This window comes from Tiliqua scincoides, chromosome 3 (assembly GCF_035046505.1).
Source record: "Tiliqua scincoides isolate rTilSci1 chromosome 3, rTilSci1.hap2, whole genome shotgun sequence".
Taxonomy (NCBI): domain Eukaryota; kingdom Metazoa; phylum Chordata; class Lepidosauria; order Squamata; family Scincidae; genus Tiliqua; species Tiliqua scincoides.
In genome coordinates, this window is record NC_089823.1 from 39,470,274 (window position 1) to 39,490,496 (window position 20,223).

At 42.1% G+C, this 20,223-nt stretch overlaps 1 protein-coding gene and 1 pseudogene across 12 annotated transcripts in view; both read left to right on the top strand.

The window, feature by feature from the left end:
* BBX (BBX high mobility group box domain containing) overlaps nucleotides 1-20,223 on the top strand; it is a 178,374-nt gene that overhangs the window by 104,067 nt on the left and 54,084 nt on the right. For all 12 annotated transcript variants that reach the window (XM_066620461.1, XM_066620469.1, XM_066620470.1 and 9 more), the window contains 3 exons: nucleotides 897-1,139; nucleotides 12,375-12,573; nucleotides 17,118-17,185. In XM_066620461.1, coding sequence (XP_066476558.1) covers nucleotides 897-1,139; nucleotides 12,375-12,573; nucleotides 17,118-17,185 — 510 coding nt within the window. The remainder of the gene's footprint in view (nucleotides 1-896; nucleotides 1,140-12,374; nucleotides 12,574-17,117; nucleotides 17,186-20,223) is intronic.
* LOC136646787 (5S ribosomal RNA) lies at nucleotides 7,896-8,011 on the top strand (annotated as a pseudogene).

A 20,223-nucleotide genomic window follows, 5' to 3' on the forward strand; every position in this document is an offset into this window, starting at 1 on the left:
TTTTAAAATTACTGAATGAGAATATGGTCCATTTAAACCTGCATAGCATTTCCAGGAGGAAATGCCACCTAATGGTTAGAAGCAGGGAAAAAGACAATAGTCTTAATTTCTCTTCCTGTAACTGCTCTTCAATTCTGTATTTTCCAGCCTGATCCTATCGGGCTGCCATTGCTGGCTGCTGAAAACAGCTGTAAAGTGCTGGACTCCAGTGCAAGCTGCCAGCGTGCCGGCAGGAAGGCCAGAGCCTTCTGCTGTGTGCCAGCAGACCTTGGAAAGCTGCTGGAGCCTGGCATGGGGTGGAACAGGTCAGGGGAAGGGTGAAGAGAGGTGGAACAGGGCAGGGGATGGACAGATCGGGCCTGGGAGAGGGCGTTCGGCAGTGGCAACACATGCTGAATCCAAACCCCCTTCCTGGGCTTAATCTACCTGGACGTGCTAGCTCTCTAGTTGGCACAGATTCGAGTTGAGTCATAGTGACTTCAGGGGCTTACCTTAGGGCAAGTGGGCAAGTATCCTCTTACCCCTAGGAGACCTCCATCAGTCAAAAATTCCCTGCAGGATACAGCAGAGCTGCACCACCACCAGTGCATCATGGCACAGGGAGTTAGGATTGGGTCATTAAACTTTTATCTTGACACTTGATCTCCTTGAGTAGATTCCATCTTTTATTTCTTGGTTCGTTGATCAGCTTTTCTTGTGAAATACTGATTTACTCAAAACTTCCACTGCATTTTAGGCAAGTTTAAAATGAAGGAATATTTCAGTGTTTATGTAGAATTGTTTATATATCTCAAAAATTTATAATTTGAAGTGAGTAGTTTTGTTTGTGGACATAACAAGCAGTACTTGTCATTTAATCATTTATGTGAGTAGCATTTCTATTCTGGTTAAAATAGGTCCATCTTCTTGGTGCTGAAGGTCTTGGTCATGATGCTGATGAAACAGAAGATGAAGAATCTTCAGAGCAGCGAGCTCGCAGGCCAATGAATGCATTCCTTCTCTTCTGCAAACGTCACCGCTCCCTTGTGCGGCAAGAACACCCCCGTCTGGACAATCGTGGTGCTACCAAGATACTGGCAGATTGGTGGTCTGTACTAGACCCTAAAGAAAAGCAGAAATACACCGACATGGCCAAGGAGGTATGTAGCATGATTATAAACAGGGCTTTCAGTTCATGTATTCTTATGGTTTGTACTTCATGTCTTAAAATTCCATATTACATTGTTTATTTTAAAACATTAATATCCCACTTTCTCTTTAAAATAGTTAAACAAAGCAAATAATAATCAAAATTTAAATAAATAGTTCAAAATTTAAAACAATAAAATACAATCAGTACAATCAATATAAAATAATCAATACATGTTGTATGTATTATGGGTTAAATATCCCATAATTGTACCAGTCAACAGCAAAAGGGTTTTTTGTTTGTTTCGTTTTGGGAAAAAAATGTTTTAACATTTTAGAAATAGCAAAAGCTTGCCAGGGACGACATCACATGTATGGGGCATATGCCTGTAGCTAGTGCCCACTCAGGGATGAGTCTGCCCTGCAACTGCCTGTCTTATGTATTGCAGCAGCTTAGAACTGCCTAGTAAGAAAATACATGCTGGCTTGTGTGTGTTTATGGCACCTTATAGGGAGATTATAATGCCATCCTTTACCTGGTGTATTACAGCCCAATCCTGAGCTGTCTGGAGTGCAGGGCTGCCGCGGCACTGAAACTAGCTGCCATTGCATCCTGAATGAAACTGGGCAGCTGCTGGTGGCTCCTCAGGGAAAGGGGACTTTCGTCCCCTTCCCCCCGGTAAGGCAAGTAGCCCCGCAATGGGGCTACTTGATTCTGCAGCAACCCTTAGGTCACCGGTAGAATCGAGAGACTCCATGTTGGGTGGTGGACCCAACACTGAAGCTCAGGACCCAGTGGAGCTCCACTGGTTCCACGTCCCTCCCTCCTCACTCCTTCCCCCAGCACGTACCCTCCCCATCCTCCCTTCGTCCCACCCTGCCCCAGAATGCCTCCTCCCCACCTCCCTGCAGGCCCCAACCTACGTCTCCACTGCCCCTCGGTTCGGGCAACTGCTGAGCGGCAGAGCACCAGTGATCCACCGGCGGCGGCCTGCACAGAGCTAGCACCAGCACTGGACAGGCGCTGAGGGCTGTAAAAGTTTTCACAGCATGTTTGTGACACTGCTGGCGCAGCACAGTGGTACGAGCTCAGGTTCAGGCTCTTAATTGTCTCAGGGCCCAATCCTGTCCAGTTTTCTAGCACTGATACAGCCATGCCAACAGGGCATGCACTGCATCCTGCATTGGGGGGCAGTCACAGGGGCTTCCTTAGAGCTGCATTGTGGCTGCATCAGAGCTGAAAACTGATCCCTCAGTTACTAATGTTTATAATATGCTCCTTCTCAAATGTAAAAGTCTGAACCATCCTGTTTTAAAAAGTAGAATTATTAAAATTTTAGTTCAAGAAAGCCTCGGTATCCTACTGTTACACAAGACTCATTTTTTACACAAGTAAACGGTATCCTACTGTTACACAAGACTACAAGGGGATTCATATTTTTTTTTTGAAACTCCAAATAGTTTTCTAGCTACCTTACTGCAGATGGCTCCTCAAAAGCAAAGGAATACCTATTTTATTTTTTTTACAATTTTCTTTTCAAAATTACTGCTAGTGAAATAGACCCAGCGGCTAGATTTATTTTAATTAAAGGTTCTTCTGACTACTTCAAGTTAAGTATTTGCTCAATATATGCTCAGAATGCTAATCAACTTTCTCTTATTTTTTTTTTTTTAAACCTTCTACCAACATGAGACTTTGGGAGAAAGTACCTTTTTAATTAGAGGTAATTTTCACTGTGTAATTGATCTGTGGCTTGATAAATCTAAACCACTAAAGACTCATCTTTCAGTAAGCTACTTAAGCAATTTTATAGATGTATGGAGACAAGAACACCCACAAGAAAAAAATTACATTTTTTTCTCCATAATTTTTTTCACATGCAGACATTCTTTTAATCTCCTTTTCTTTAGCACAGCATTTCTCAAACTCTGAGGGAGCTTTACTCACTCAGTAAGTGTTTGCAGGGGAGGGGCTAGGGCAGCGATGCGATCCCCAACGTCACATTGCTAAGGGAGGTAAGGGGGGTGCTTTGCACTTACTTTTAACTAGGTAGGGTTGCTGGAGGCCGCAGAAGGTGGGGGGAGCCCTGCGCAGCCTTCCACAGCAGTTCCTGAGGGTTAGAATCTTCAGTAAAAGTGGGAGAAAAGCACTTCCATTTTGCAGGAGGTGCTTTGCGCCCACTTTTATTGAAGATTCCAAGCCTTGGGGAGCGCTGTGCAGGGATCCCCGCACCTCCTGCAATCTCCAGCAGCCCTACCTAGTTAAAAGGAAGTGCAAAGCACCCCCTCTCGCCCTCCTTAGCGACACAATCCTGGGGGTTGCATCACTGCATCCCCCTTCCTCCACTCCTTAAAGGAACAGGGAAAGCGTTACACAAACTGGTGGGTCGAGACGCACCAGTTTGAGAACCACTGCTTTAGCAAACCAAATCCATCAAAATACAATAAGCACCTGAGATTTTGCACCAATCTGGTACAATAAGCACCAGATTTTGGTCAGATCACACTAGATATCTGGCTGTGTAGTTCCTTAGGAATTGAGTGATAAACAACCCAAGTGGAAATTCATTCCCCCACTTTCACTTAACAGACTTTGCAGATCAGCTTTGTGTGGAAATTATTGTTTAGAAAATTCTTTCAACTTATTTTTGCTGTTTCCTTAGAGACAGTCTGGAATGCATTCAGACTCATATCACACTACATTCAGATCAGACTATATGGCAACTAAACGGAACAGGAGGCATGTACATGATTTTACATGATTTTATTCCTCTTTCTCTGAGGAATAGTGGGATATAATTTCTTAAATTAATTTTTTTAATTAATTTGATAAATATTCATTATTTGAAATGTAAGAACAGTCCATTATTGTTACTATCATTAGATGTAGAAAAGCCTTTCGATTATCCAAAAAGAACTCACCTTCTAATTTATTTCCATCTATGATATAAACTTCCTCTGAATAATCAAGGCCCTTTTTAAGTGACCTCAAGCATGAGCAGACTAATATCAGAAGTGATGATTCCCTCAGAAGAAGGAATATCTCTCCCACTCTCTCCCACCTCCCCCTTTCTCTGCTTCTGTTCACTCTCTTAAGTTGTACCCTTTGCAAAAGCTATTAGAAACACCTTAGATTAGCACTTTTCAGCCAGTGCTGTGAATGCTCCTTGTGTTACTTCACAATGTATAAAGTGATATGTGGCTATCTAGGTTACTTCACATGTGCACAGTGCCACCACTGCCATGGGGACCACATGGCATTGCTCTGCTTGGCCCAGCCCTATTAGAGATAGCTATGACTGAGCAGCAGTGTACCGACAGTAAGGAATGTCTGTGCAGCAGCCTGCACCCATCCCTTTAAAAGATGGACCTGGAGGACCCAAAGTAGAGGAGAGACCAGAAGGCAGCAGCAACTGAAGAAGCTTTTCTTTTGCTGCAGAAATGAATGTATGGTGAGCTACCCACATCCTCACATAGCAACTATTCCCTAAAAAGTCCTTCCTTAGACAATAAAATAGTTCATCTAAGTAAGATCCATCACAAGATCAGTCTTTTTCTAGATGACAACACTACATTTAACTCAGGTTGAAATCTCTTTGCCTACTGTTGGCAACTAATTGAACAATTCAGCAAAGTGTCAGGCTTTTGAATAAATTATGCAAAAGCTGAGATATTGCCAGTTAATTTACCTGTCTGTACGAAGGATATAGTTCAGTCTAAAATTTAATAAAGTCCATTTAATTTGGCATCGTATATATATATATATATATATATATATATATATACACACACACACACACACACATATTTTAAAAAAAATCTAACCCAGATGGTCTTATTAAAAATGATGAAAGACTCCCTGTTTGGAGCTGGCATATAAAGCATCTGTTTCCATGCACAATTCGTCATACAGCTTGAAATATCTATGCAGAATCCATTTTCCTTGCCTAGTAAAGTCTTGGCAGAGGTGAACCAAGGAAGCCCTGATTCATAATTTAGGGCCCAGTCCTATCCAACTTTCCAGTTCTCATGCAACCATTCCAGAAGGGCATGCCCTGTATTCTGTGGTGGTGGGCCATTCATGGAGGCCTCCTCAAGATAAGGGAACATGACCTCAGGGCTACATTGCTGCTACATTGGTGCTGGAAAGTTGGGTAGGACTGGACCCTAAATCAAGAATCAGGACTTCTTTGGTTCTATCTATCCAACTTTTCTGCACTGATGCAGCTGTGCCATTGGAACTTCTACTGCATCCTGTGGTGGAGAGGCAGTCACTGAGACCTCCTCAAGGTAAGGGAATATTTGCATTGCAGCTGCATCAGCACTAGAAAGTTGGATAGGATTGGGCCCTCAGTCTCTTAGCCACTATTCTACAGCAGCTTTTGTAGATTTATTTTTTAATCTACTTAGAATATTTACACCACAGTATTCTTGCTTTTAGGCGTCTCAGGGAAGATTACAGTTGATAGAAATGCATCATAAACATAATACAAGACAATATTCCAAAAGATAGCTCAAATCACCCTAGTCCACAACAAAAGCCACAACTGTACCACCCTCAAACTCTACCATCCACAACTAACCATCACCCTCCTGCAAAAGCAGGCAAAAAAGGCAAGTCTATACATAGCTTCTGAAGGAGGATAATGTAAGAACCAAGAGCATATCAGTTAGGAGGGGTTTCCACAAGACAGGTGCCACCTCTGAGAGGTAATGCTCCTGGTGCAGTGGTCCTCAAATGTCTCGACCCACCAGACTATGTAACACTGCCCTTTCCCTTTAAGGGTCGGGGGCAGGAGGAAAGCAGCAACACAGTCCCCAGGATTGCACCGCTGCAGGGGAAGGAGGGCTATCTTTAAAAACTGCTACCAGGGTCTGAGGGGTGTTGGGAGCCTGGTAGAGCACTCTGCTGGGCTCCCCGCAGCTTGTAAAAAGTGAAAATTGAGATTGCAACCTACTTCTGGTTTTCTCACAATCACAACTCACTTTTTACAAGCCATGGGAAGCTCTGCAGAGCACTCCACAGGGCTCCTCTCACACCCCGGACATTGGCAGCACATAAGTTAAGTTTAAAAATGCCCCCCCTTCTCCCTCAATGGCGCGATCCTGGGGATCGCGTGGTGACCTTCCCCCCTCCCCTGCAAAGACTTACCTTGGGAGATTTACTCCCAAGAAGTTTGAGTACCAATGTCCTAGTGGCTACCCTAGGCAATGGTATCTTGAACAACACCTGGGATGATGATCAAAGTATATGGGAAGGCACATATGGGCAAGACAGTCCTTGAGGTAAAGGGTCTGTAAGCCATTTAGAGCTTTGAAGGTTCTAGCTAGCACCTTGAACTGAGCCCAGAAACAACTCTGTAAAGTTGGGGTGATGTGATCATTCCAAGCAGCCCTAGTTAAAAGGTTGGCTGCTTCATATTGCAAGTGTTAGGTAGTGCTTAAAGGTAACTCTTAGGAAGAGGATGGCTATAGTTAACAACTAATCCTGAAGCATATGTTCATAGATATATAATAGCAAGGACACAATGCATGACTTTAGTAAAGCAGGCAGAAGGGTGTTTTTTTTTGTTTTTTTTTAAATTAATATAAATGTCTGGTCTTAAATATTGAGGTATTGCTATTTTTACTCCAGCCATAAGGTGTAAGATCCATACAAGCATTAGTCTGTTGTGAGATTTTCCGTTTGATAAATACCTTGCAGAAAAATTCTGATTTTGTTCATTCTGTGTTGAAATTAGAAGACACACTTTACAATACCTGGACCAAAAATAACAACCTCTAATAGATATCTAGAAACACAGAAGTTGAATTACTTCTTGGGGGGAGGGGGGAGTCCCATGGGATATTTAAGTTTTTCTCTTGATGAATTAAACCTTTGTTAACAGCTGAAGGAAAAGAATTGCGTAACACTCCTGTGAAAAGTGACAGATCAGAAACTACTAACAATAGTGTGTTGAAAACCACTATTCCTACAGTGATATGATATCTCCCTCCTGCTCCGTCTGAAAGCAAGCTTCACATTCTCTATTGAAAAGAAACAATACAGCCAAGTGTGTTCAGTGCAGTAATGTTCATTCCAAGAATGTGTATGAGACGTGCAATTAAGCATATAATTTTTTATTCTCTATGCAGTTAGCTATGCAACAGCAGTAATTAGCAACAAAAACTTGCTGCTGGGTCCCCTTAACACTCCTTCATGATAAAATGTTGATGAAAATACACATAAGAAACAAAGCTTTTATTTTCAGTTGCATTACTTCTATTTTAGTTATACAGTAATCGGATTTGCTATGACCAGGCTGGGGGATAACTTACTGCCCATGTACACAGTCTGGCAGTGACCGTACAGTGTGGCCCTTAAGCTAGCTGTCAATTGTTTTAACACATAGAGCAATTGCAGAGCAACTCAAAATTTTGCAAGCCTTTGCTATTTTCAGTATTTTAAAGATCCCCCCTTTTTCCAGTTTTGGGCTGCAATCCTATATGCACTTACCTGGGAGTAAATCTGGTTGAAATTAGTGGGACTTACATTTGCCTAGACAGGCACAGAATTCCACTGCAAGTCAGTCATACAGAGATTACAGGTATTTGTATCTTTAACAGTACAATCCTTTTTAATTTTTTTTTACCTTTATCATAATAAAAGGAAAAGAGAAAAAAGAAAACACACAATAAAATGGAAAGAAAACCAAACAACAACATTAAAAATAGATAAAAAGTACACCTTTAATATTGTAGCATGACTGAAGTCGAATATTCTAATTACTTACAGCTTGACCCTGCGCATGCCCGATCTCGTCTGATCTCGGAAGCTAAGCAGGGTCAGGCCTGGTTAGTACTTGGATGGGAGACCGCCTGGGAATACCGGGTGCTGTAGGCTTATACCATAGTCTTTCGAGACTGAAGGTCGCCAACCATATAGCTTAATAATCTAAATTTCCCTCCTTATATAGTTATATCTCCAACAGCCCTTTTCAAATTGTTATTCCAGTATAATATTTTCTATCCCTTAAAATCTAATCTTCAAATCCACAACACATTAACTCATTGTCATCTCTTTCATGCAGCAAGTCAATAATTGGTTTCCAGTTCTTCATAAAATTTTCTGTTGATTTCTCTTTAAGTAAAGTTGACAGTTTGTCCATTTCTGCAAAGTCCATAACCTTCGTCCACCATTCTTCTGTCAACAGAGTGTCTGTAGTTTTCCAGTATCGTGCATAAACTATTCTGGCCGCACTTATCATATATAAAAATAAAATTTTGAATCTTTTTTCCACATATTCATCTATCATACCCAACAAAAAGACTTCAGGTTTCATATGCATGTTTGTTCTTAAATTTAACAGTATAATCCTATGCACTTATTTACTCAGAAGAAAGACTGACTGTGTTTAGTGGCTCTTACACCCATGTTAGTGTGCGTAGGATTGCAACCTAGCATGTGGAATCTCTTCTGATAATTTCAGCTTTATTAACTTACTATCAGAAGAGAAAATATATTTGGTAGGGCATAACAATTTCTATTTCCAACTGGATAAAAGTCGATGCAAGAGTCTATTTTTCTTGGTCACCTGTCACAACATTAAAAATCAGAATTAAGCGTAATAGACAGAGGCAGGACCACTCCTCCTCTCTCTATTTGCTTAATTGAAAAAGGATGAGGGAAATAGAACAGGTGAGAATAGTGGTATTGAACATCAGAGGTGCACCAGCACACTACAGGTCCAACCTCGTTATTCAGGGATTTTTTATACACAAATTTGACTCAACACGAATGGCTGCTGCAAATGAGAAGGAATGTACTGATCCCTGGAGAAGGGGGAAAATGCAACCCTTTAGTTTAAAAAACTACTTTTCTTACTGTTGTAGAGAGACAGTTTTGCAAGCGATTGTTCCATTCTTCAGCTGAGCCAGGCAAAGGCAGGGGGTCCTATGCATTTCTAATTGCTGACTGCCTTTCAACAACAGTAAGAAAAGCCGTTTTAAAACCACAGTTGTAAAGGGACGCGTTTTTTAATTTTTTTAAACAGCTTTTATTTAACACACTTTATGGTATCAGCAGGGAGTCCCAGAATCAAACCCCTGCAGATGTCAAGTCAGTGGCGTAGCTAATGATCGTGTAGCCTGGTGCCAAGCTCAGAATGTTGCCCCAGAAGTGATGTCACAACCGTAAGTGACGTCACGCCTTGTATTTTTTAACTTGATTGTTAGCCAATCAAGTTGATTGTTAGTCAACTTGATTGATTTTTTAATGTTAACTTGATAAACATTAAAAAATACAACACATTTAAAAACAATTAAAAACAGATAAAATACATGGCAGCAGACTGAAAGCACGCAGTAAAAGACATAAGTTATAAATTTATAAAAACAACCCTCGTGGTGCCTCAAAGGCTTTCCTGAATTTCCTGAAGGCTTTCTACATTAAATTACTTTTCCAGTGATATATAACATGATGGTATTAATCATATACTGTATATCAAGATTTTCATAATTTTGGTTACTAGTGTCAAGCTCAGCTTGTTGCCCTCCTAAAGCTTGATGCCCGGTGAAACTGCTACCCCCTGCACCCCCTTAACTACGCCACTGTGTCAAGGCATGACCTTATTCCATTAGGAGCAATGGAACAGCAAGAAACCTGGAAGTGGTTCTTTAAATCTATTTTTCCACTGTTTTTTAATCCATGGATTTTTTTTCTCCACTAGGAGTTCTGGAACAGAACCCCTGCGGATAATGAGGAATATCCTATACTTTCCTTTCCTCCACACTTCCTCTTCTGCTCCATTCTTCTCTTCTTTTTCTAATCAAGGAAGCAGAGGAGAAGGAATGGCAATGGGCATGCTCCTAGGTAAAAGGGTGGCATTTGGTGCAGTATCTCAACACCATGTTTGGCCAATCCTTACTGCAGACAAAAAAAATTATTGACTGTCCATGAACATAGAGAGTAATATTTTACATACTGCATCTTGTCCTACACTTTTCTGAATTGTAAAATTCCTGGAAGTATTTCCTGGTGGTATTACCCAGATGTCCTGGAGTCTGGAGCTCACTTTCTTCACTTATTTTTTATAGAACTTGCATTTGTTTTCATCTGTTGGTATCATGCAAGAGGTTAAAAAAGAACTGACCCTCTTTGGTGTACTGAGAAATGTTGGAGTAATTTAATCGACAGGTATTTCATAGAGTCACATGTCATAAAGAAAATGTTAGCCTCTCATATAAGAACCACGAGCAATGTGATTGCTCTTGCTCTCTCTCTCTCTCTCACACACACATACACACACATTTAGCATGTATTTATTTGGCTTAGAAAGCAAGAAAACTATTTCTTTCTTAAAAGCGCAATCCTATCTTGTGCTGGAACAGGCAGGCCAGGAGGCTTGCGCTGTATCCATCACAAGATAGGGCGCCAAAGTGGCTCAACCAGAGTCAAGGGGAAGCTCTTCCCCTTACCTCCGGGTAAGCCAGTGCAGTCCCTATGCGTCTCCTCTGACTTGTGCCTCCTGAGGTGGCACAAGTCCAAGGAGAGCTGAGTGGCTTGAAGCCACTCTGTGCTGCTCGGGAACGGGAGTTGGGGTCTGGCATAAGAGCCAGGTTCCAGCCCCGTCTCTCACTCCCCACCCACCTTGGAACCGCCCTCCACCTGCCTTCCCCCTGCCGTGGAATGCCTTTCTTCCACCCCCTTCCCACCCACTCCAGAGCTGGATTCAGCCTCCACGGGCCAGCACACATACTTTTCTAGGTCAGCTTACTCATGAGGAGGCGCAAACGTGCTTTACGGCAACTCAGGATTGTGCCCTTGGTTGGAGCAAGAAAGCTATTTATGCATTGTATATAGAATAAAAGAAAGCACTAGAATCTGTTTTTTGAGTAGTAGGAGAGCAAATAATAATTTTTTCCTCATATTTTCTAAGCAGGTATAACTTTTATTTCTCTTTTTGCAGAATGTTACGGCTGGATCACAAATGATCTTGTCCAGAATGTCACTGCATTTAAACCTGGCACCATTACAGTTGCAAATTAGTGTTTGCAGTCAGGTGCACCAAGTTTATTCTTTGTAACAGAGAAGCAACTTAATCCAGAGGTCAGAAAAATAACTATTATGAGCACTGAAAACATCAAATCCATGAATATAATTCAGGGAGATTAGACACCCAAGTTGTTAAATATAAATAGCCAACAGTACTGGAAGGTTTCAGTGAGGATGCAGAGGACATCACCAGGTCAGTTCTGAAGGTTATGGAGGATGGTAAACCTTATTAAAGAAACACTCATTTTCATCTCATGTTTTCATCCCATTGTTCAACCATTGTTTTTAGATCTGTAGTGGATGGAATATATAAGACAACCACAGATATAAGATATGATAATGGGACATAAAAGATCATTTAGTTTGGTGCTACATGCATGCATCTCAGATTCACTTGCATTCTCCTTATGTCTACACACCATGATTTCGGCACTAACTGATTCCTAGTTCTTGACAAACCATAGTTTTGATGTTTTGTCTAAACTAGGCAAATTATGGTTGGCTCAAATCACAGTTTGCCCATAAGCTAGAATGAAATTATGGTTTGCCTAGATTATAACAAGAAAGTAAGTGCAAAAATAGTGTATAAGGATAGGAGGGAAGGTAAAAGAGACCACTTGAGCTCAAGTCTGCTTGTGCACATAATACCAAACCAGAGTTTAGCTTTTCAAAGGAACTATCTCTGTGTGCCAAATTTAGGGTGTGATCCTAACCAACATTCCAGCACTGACCTAGCCACAATGCAGCCCCAAGATAAATGGTTGGCAACCTTCAGTCTCGAAAGACTATGGTATAAGCCTACAGCACCTGGTATTCCCAAGCGGTCAATTATTCCCTTACCTTGAGGAGGCCTCCTTGACTGCCTCCCCACTGCAGGATGCAGTGCACGCCACATTGGCACCTCTATGTCAGTGCTGGAAAGTTGGTTAGGATTGCACCCTTAGGGCACAATCCTAACCCCTTTTGTCAGTGCTTTCCAGCACTGGCATAGCGGTACCAATGGGACGTGTGCTGCTTCCTGCAGTTGGGTGTCACTCATGGAGGCCTCCTCAAAGTAAGGGACTGTTTGTTCCCTTACCTCAGAGCTGCATTGCCCTTATGTTAGTGCTGGAAAGCACTGACATAAGGGGTTAGGATTGCGCCCTTAGAGAGTTTGCCATGGTTTCATACCAGTCTGCTGTGCCATAATGTGAATTACCTTTCCTCTTTATAGTACAAAGATGCATTTATGAAAGCAAACCCTGGCTACAAGTGGTGCCCACCTACAAACAAACCTGTGAAAAATCAGTCATCCACTGTTACTAACCGGAAAAAGCTGTGGGCTTTCCCATCAGAAACTGCAAAGGATTTACCAAGTCCAAAAAAGTTGGTTAAGACTGAAGAAATGCCTCAACTGAACTTTGCAATGGCAGGTGAGTTTTAGACCACTGTTGGAATTAAGCACTGTTTTTCTAGCCTACAGATCACAGAAGCTGTTAGATTGATGATAGCATACTTCATTAGAATAATTGGAATTGATGGAAGTACATATTGGTTTTATAGTACCAATGTGCAGCGCAATTCTCACATTCATATTGTAATAGGATGCTTCAGGTCATGGAATGCTGAGGCTGGTCTGATAATTCTGCATGTTTAATTATTCACAACATAAATTGACATTGGAACTCATTAATGTAAACACTTCATATCCATTTTTCAAACACATTTCAAACAAAATCCAAACATATTTTTCATATCTATGATCAGTCCTATCCTCCCCCCCCCCACTTTGCTGGTGAGGCCATAACAAAAACAAATGGGGGGGGGTGGATTGAGAGACTTCGGCAGCAAAAGAGGATTCCAATCCTTACACCTCCATAAGCCTCCCATTTGCATTGGGTTTCATTGGAACTGTGCTAGTGGTTTTTCTAGCAGAAGTACGAAGAGAGAAAGGGGGAAGGAGAGTGCAGAAAAGGTGTATAGAACCTGGTGCGCACCATCGCTGCCAGATGCACCCCCTCTTGCAGCCTCCGGACCCAGTTTTGCCCCCTCCCGGCAGTGCACTACTTGCATGTTGCCCGAGTGCGCTTAACAGCAATCCCTGCCTGCAGAATGAGCAGTGAGGCTTATTGGGCTGTCAGTTTCAAAGATATGGAGAGGCTGTCTCTTTGTTTTCAAGATATGGAGAGAGAGAACTCTCTCTTGAGTTTTTTTTTCCCTAAGTGTGAACGCACGTTTTAAACACAGCATATGACGACCAGTAGTTATGTTAGATTTTTGAAAATTCATCTCTTGATTCTGTTGCATATTATGTACATCACCATGGGATAAGCATACTTCCCTGTGTCTTTTAATAAAATAGATTCCATGTTGAAAATACTTTTAACTTTTGTAATAGCAGACATTGTGCTACTGGTCACAAATAGTCACATATCAGTGTTTGCTTCACTGCTAATATTTAAGAGTCTGAGCAGCCCAATCTTAACCTTCCCTGGAACAGGCAGACCAACCGGCCTGCGCTGTTTGCAGTGCAGGGTTGGAGGCGGACCTGGCACAACTCAGAGTAAGGGAATTATATCCCCTTACCCACTTACCCTAAATCGCTGGCACAGATCCGAGCAGCCCAGTGTAAGACCTAAGTGCTGGAGGCAGGTCCTACTCAGCCCCGGCACGCCCACCACCCACCCTCACCCCACCCCAAAATGCTGCCCCCCCCGTCCTCCACAACTCCCTATGCCAGCCACCCATGGCCGGTGCTTTCTTACCAATCGAAGTCCAGGAATCGGCGCAGGGAGGCTGGTGCACATCCTTTGTGCTGACTTCTCCAATTCGAAAGGAGGTGCAAACATGCCTTATAGCTCGTTGCAACACTCCTCAGCCGGTGCAAGGGACTTGTGCTGGCAGATTTACTGCTCAGGATTGCACTGTAAGCTTCCTAGCAAACGTATATGCTTCTAATGGAATATGCATTTTATTATGATGGAACAATTTTGAATAGTACTTAGAATTTTAAATTATTTAAAATTTCTTCTTATGTTCTTAATACTGTATGTAGTACCTAAGCGCCAAAGAAAGTTACAAAGTTTTAAAATATGTGAGCATATTCAACTTCCTGTTTATCTTCCTTTTGTATTTGAAATATCTACTTTCAATTGTAGTCTTTATTATCACTAAGCATCTACCATCGCATTCTTCTCTTCCAGCTGTTCCATATTTGCTTATTCTTTTATTGTCTGTATCCTAACTGTTGGCTTATTTTTTTTTTTCATTGTTAGGCTTAAATATTATTCAAGCTACTGTGACTCTAATGGAGAACCACTTCATGCAGTAATGGGCTTTATTTTTTAAAAGTGCATTGCAGCTTACTTTCTGAATAAGGCTGCACGCTTGAAATGAATATGTTTGCAATGACTGTATCAGTATCGGTCTGTGTTGAGAAAGAGCCCAATCCTGTCCCATTTTCCAGTGCTGATGCAGCTGTGCCATTGGGCTACACACTGCATCCTGTGGTAGGAAGGCAATCACAGAGGTCTCCTCAAGGTAAGGGAATATTTGTTCCCTTACTTTAGGGCTACTTTGCAGCTGCACCAGTACTGGAAAGTTGGATAGGATTGAACCCAAAGAGATCCTTTTCTCTTGTCCTTTTTAATTCTCCTTTTCTTCAGTGCTGACACAATCTAGTTAGGATGACAGTAGCTGTTGCCATCACTGGTTTCTAGGGGAAGAAACACTTTACAACTCTAACTCAAAACTATAGGCCAGTGACACTGTGCCACTTTTGTAAGATGTCTTATCTACTATTCTTATGCTACCAAATGGTGTCAGCAGAATCTCAGTTTTTTTAAAATTAATATCAGATGCCACTGTACTTATGTATGTCATAAGGGTAATAATTTGTCCTTATTTAAAGCAATAAATATATGCTACTCAGCAGTATGTGGAACCCAAGAATTTCTTGATACATCTCTGTAATGTTTATGTATGTTTAGGGGTTTACCCTTGCTAATTGGGTAAGAGGCACTTTTGTGGGTGGTCCTCTTTTATTTAGCATGGGGAGAGTAACTGGCCCACCTCACCCCAGCAGTGTCTTTTCTAGTGGCTGTCTGCTACTGTTTTGCATCTTTTAGATTGTGAGTCCATTTGGGACAGGGAGCCATTCGTTATTTGATTTTTCTCTGTAAACAGCTTTGTGAACTTTTGTTGAAAAGCAGTATATAAATACTGTTGTTGTTGTTGTTGTTGTTGTTGTTGTTATAACTGGCTGATAGCTAAGGCTGCAATCCTAAACACACTTTCCTGGAAGTAAGTCCCATTGACTATAATGGAAGTTACTTCTGAGTAGACGTGCATAGAATTGGGTTCTGAATAGCTAAATTTTTTGTAGTGCACTTGAGGTAACATGGCAACATCCACCTTATATGGGTCTTACATGTTACAAAATGGCTCCAGAGACAATGTGGCCTAAATTGGGATCAAAGTGATTAAAGGCCCCATCCTATTCGGAAGCCATGCTGACGTTGCTTGGAATCAGCTGCAATATCCGTCATATCCTAAGCCCAGCCAACAGGAGCAGAGGAGTAGGGGAGACAGTGGTTCCTGATCCACATCCCTCCAGTACAGCCTGCCCAGCAGCAATGATACCATCCAGTCACCATTGCTGGCCATGGCAGCAATGCCACAATGGCCTGGTGACCAATTTATGCATGTGCAGCAGACGCCCTTGAGACCTGAGTCACAAATTTTGCACTGACATCCTTCAGTGAGGGACTTTTACACCTGTGGGGCTGTTTGTGCCGGCATACATGTTGGTGCGCTGGCATATTTCTAGGATAGGATTGGTCCTTTAGAAGACCAATGAGCTGAAATTCTATACAACTCAGTTTTGTTTCATTGGTCTGGAAAGGATAAGAAGATCCTTCCAAAGCGGAATCCTCTATGTGTTAAATCCTCATACCACACAAACAACAGCATATCACTAGCAGAGAGCACTGATAGACAAGACATACCACATTAGAGCAGGTAGCTTCAAGATGACTTAAACAAATGAGCCCAGATGTCAAGAGAGTAAGGTTAAGATTAAACACTTTGAATATTTTTGAGATGGAGATTTAGAGAGACTTTTCACTGGACACGGGCTTCCTTTTTGAAGGGGAATGTCCTGGATGCAACATGCAGAGAAAGGGTGCATGATGTCTGTTAGGTAAATGGGGAGATTATCCATACATCAAAGGCAACAGGAGCGGTAATTCTTTCCCTAGCTGTTTGTCTTCTTCCTCAGAGACATTTTTCATTTGGCATCAGGATGACCCAGAGAGAAGAAATCAGACCTTTGCTGCCCCAGAGCGTAGGCTATGGCAGTCTTTACCAGATTAGGAAGTGAGAGGTGTGAAAGTCCTGTTTTTTAAAAAAGATCATGAGACTGAACACCTGAACTGGTATACATGCCAAGGAACATGATTCAGTATTGCTTCATGCTTTTTTTTTGATGATTGGCTATCTGAGATATGAAAAGGATGAACTCCAACCTGGAGATGTGCCTTGCTCACCAGGCAATAGGGGGAAATGCTCCGGATAGATTTCCTTGTTCCCCTCCTGTCATCTTCTTTCATTAGCTATGAGAAGATGCTGAAATGCCTTGCTGAACATTCCAGTTAAATAGTTTAGGTTTCAATCCTAACCAACTTTCCAGTGCCGGTGCAGCTGCAATGCAGCCCCCAGGCAAGGGAACAAACACTACCATCTTGGATCACACGAGATTTTACATGATCCAAGTTGGTGGCGCCTGGCTGAGCCAGGAAGAGGAGGTTTTGGGGGCACTGTGAGCCCAGTAAATTTTGGAACCACTGCAGTAGACATTCCCAGGCTCACTTGAAATAATTGAATTCTCTGTCTCTATGTGTGTACTTTATTATTTTAACAGATTTATATCCGACCTCACTCTCACAATGTACACTTATATTTTGTCTCTCTGTGATAGATCCTACGCAAATGGGAGGTCTCAGTATGCTACTGTTAGCAGGAGAACACGCCCTGACTGCACAAGAGGTAAGCAATGATCATTTCACCTTAATCCTTTCATTATAGAAAGGCATGTTTGATATATATGATGTACAGTAATAAAGTAGATTTTATCAGCTACTTGATAGTTCTTTTGATGGGATGGGGATGAGGGATGTAATTTAAGTATTCATCATCATCATTCTGACAGCCAAGAAATGGAAAACCTGCTGCTTTGTGTCATTTGACACAAGTGAATCATTTCTATGGTGTAAGAGAGTGCAGAATCAAGTCTTTTATATCTAGCGTTACCTGTAGATGGAGAAGAGTGCGCTGTACACAAAGTCCCAACCCTTCACAGAAATTTCTGTTGGTTTTATACAGTACAAACATCTTCTGTTGGTAATTTAGACTTTCACTATACTGTCTCATAGTCAATAATGCTGTATTTTGCATTTTTACTAAAGCCATTTCTGACCAAGGTTGCATATGTGCAACAGGAATGAAAGAAGCTTTTTAGAAGTCAGGCAATTAGCAGAGCAATAACCCAGTCACCCTCCAATTACCCAACCGGCTTCTGGTGCCAATTGCTTTCTCAAACCAAGGAGCTCACAGACCATACAAACAGGTCAATTTACAGTTGCCCTCTAAAGCCTTGTCTTCCCAGCCAGAGTCCCCATTCGGCTTGCAACAGGGTGCCAGGCACACTTTATGGGCATCAGGCATAGGCATCATAGCCTAAGACCAAGTCACTGGTAACCAGTTCTAATTACCACCAGTTTCCCCCTTCCGTGGTTCCAATAATCCACATAGCTGTAAATAGGATTGATTATAGGATAGGAATAACATAAGACAGGCACTTTACTTAAGCATAGATTTAGGACTTTGCAGAGAGCCTACAATACACACCATAATTAAAATAATAAAAACTAACTCGCAACACTAATACTATCACTCACCAAGTCTCACACCAATAAATCTCAGTCCATCAGCCAGCCCTGCCGCAGTCAGGGTTGTCCATCTTGGAACAGAGCGATCAAAGCTCAGGCTCCACAGTCCGGACAAGAACTAAGACAAAGGATGTTCCTAACAGGTGACTCTTACACCAGACTTGAGTTCAACAGCCAAGTAGAATTCAGAACCAGTCAGATGTTCTAGTGGTGGACGTGCAGTCTGGCAACTTGCTCATGGAGGGTCGCCCCTCCCAACCTGCAGCTAGAACAGATTCATAACCAAGGTGTCCTTGGCCGGTCAGCCACTCTGGAAACTGCTGTCTTTTAGAGATGAGGACAGCTGCTCCCACATCTCCCCAAGAAGCTAGCTCCTCTCAAATTCCCTGATGAGCAACTTCCTCACAGCTGCATCTGGCTAACATGGCTTCAGGCAGAGGCCTGTACTTTACTTTTTACCCACTTGTGCCTTATCTGTGACAGGGACCAAATGTGTACACCTGTGGGCTGGGGGAAAAGGGGTTAAGTACCCAAAGTTGCTTAAATGTTTTATTTCAAACCATATCCCAGTTTTCTATTCAGCACCTGCAATGCAATGCAAGTCTTTGTTCAAAAGCTGAAAATACCATAGGAACAAATACAGTAGTTTGAAGTATATTCTCTTCATACAATGTACCACAGCTTTGCTAAAGCAGGCAGCGTTATTATCCCTGTATTACAGATACGGGTCAACTAGTTGAAACAGTGCCATACTTAAGGCTTCCTGGTAAATACTTGGCTGATTAAGCCAATGTGTTAAGCTCACAGCTCTTGCTTTCAATCACCATTCTGCCCTAGCTCAGTTTAAGGTAGAGAGATGCATTGTTGAAAGCTGGTGTAGCGTAGTGGCAAAGAGAGTGAGTGGCAAATCAGGACTTACCTGGTTCAGTTCTCATCTGTCATGAGCTCACTGGTTATCCGTAGATAGTCCACTCCCTCTCAGCTTATGCTCTTCAGTTGCAATGAGAGGTTATAATACTCACCTTATAGGAGGTTGTAAGGATTGTATAAAGATAGTTACATGGAAAGTGCTTTGCACACTCAAATCTGTGATCTAGGGCTCCATCTCAGTCTTGAAAAGCTGGTTATCTTTGCAGCACAAATATTTTAGTAACACATCTAATAAAAAAACATCTAATAAATAAGAGGTTACTATTTAAATATTTTAAAAAAATCAGTAGTGGCAGAGGAGCACTGTAGTAACCACTTTCCACACCTGACTACTTGAGGCTTGGTGAAGCTTGGCCATCTTGATTACCTTAGCGCAGAGGTTCTCAAACTAGGACGATGTGATGCCTCAGCCAGAGAGCCCTGGCCTCTGCACACTTAAGGGGCAGGGAGGGGGAGAGGAAGCAATGAGATTGCCAGAATTGTGTTGCTGTTGAGGGGCACAGGGGCTTGCTTCCACTTACCAAGAACATAAGAACAGAACCTGCTGGATCAGGCCATAGACCCACTTGTCCAGTTTCCTGTATCTCACAGTGGTCCACCAAATGCTTCAGGGAGCACACAAGACAACAAGAGACCTGCATCCTGGTGCCATTCCTTGCATCTGGCATTCTGAGGTAACCCACTTCTAAAATCAGGAGATTGCACATACACATCATGGCTTGTAACCCGTGATGGATTTTTCCTCCAGAAATTTGTCCAATCCCCTTTTAATGGCATCAAGGCCAGATGCCCTCACCACATCCTGTGGCAAGGAGTTCCACAGACTAACTACGTGCTGAAGTAAAGGAATATTTTCTTTTGTCTGTCCCAACACTCAGTTTTAGCTGATCTCCCCTGGTTTTAGAGTTATGTAAGAGGGAAAAGAGCATCTCTCTATCCATTCTATCCACCCCCTGCATATGTCTCAATCATTTCCCCCTTCAAGCACCTTTTTTGTAGACAGAAGAGCCCCAAACATTGTATGTAGCCTTTCCTCATCAGGCAAGTGCCCCAGCCCAGTAATCATTTTAGTCGCTCTTTTTTGCACCTTTTCCATTTCCATGATATCCTTTTTGAGATGTGGTGACCCGAACTGGATGGAATACTCCAGGTGTGGCCTCACCATCGATTTGTACAATGGCATTATAATATTTGCTGTTTTGTTCT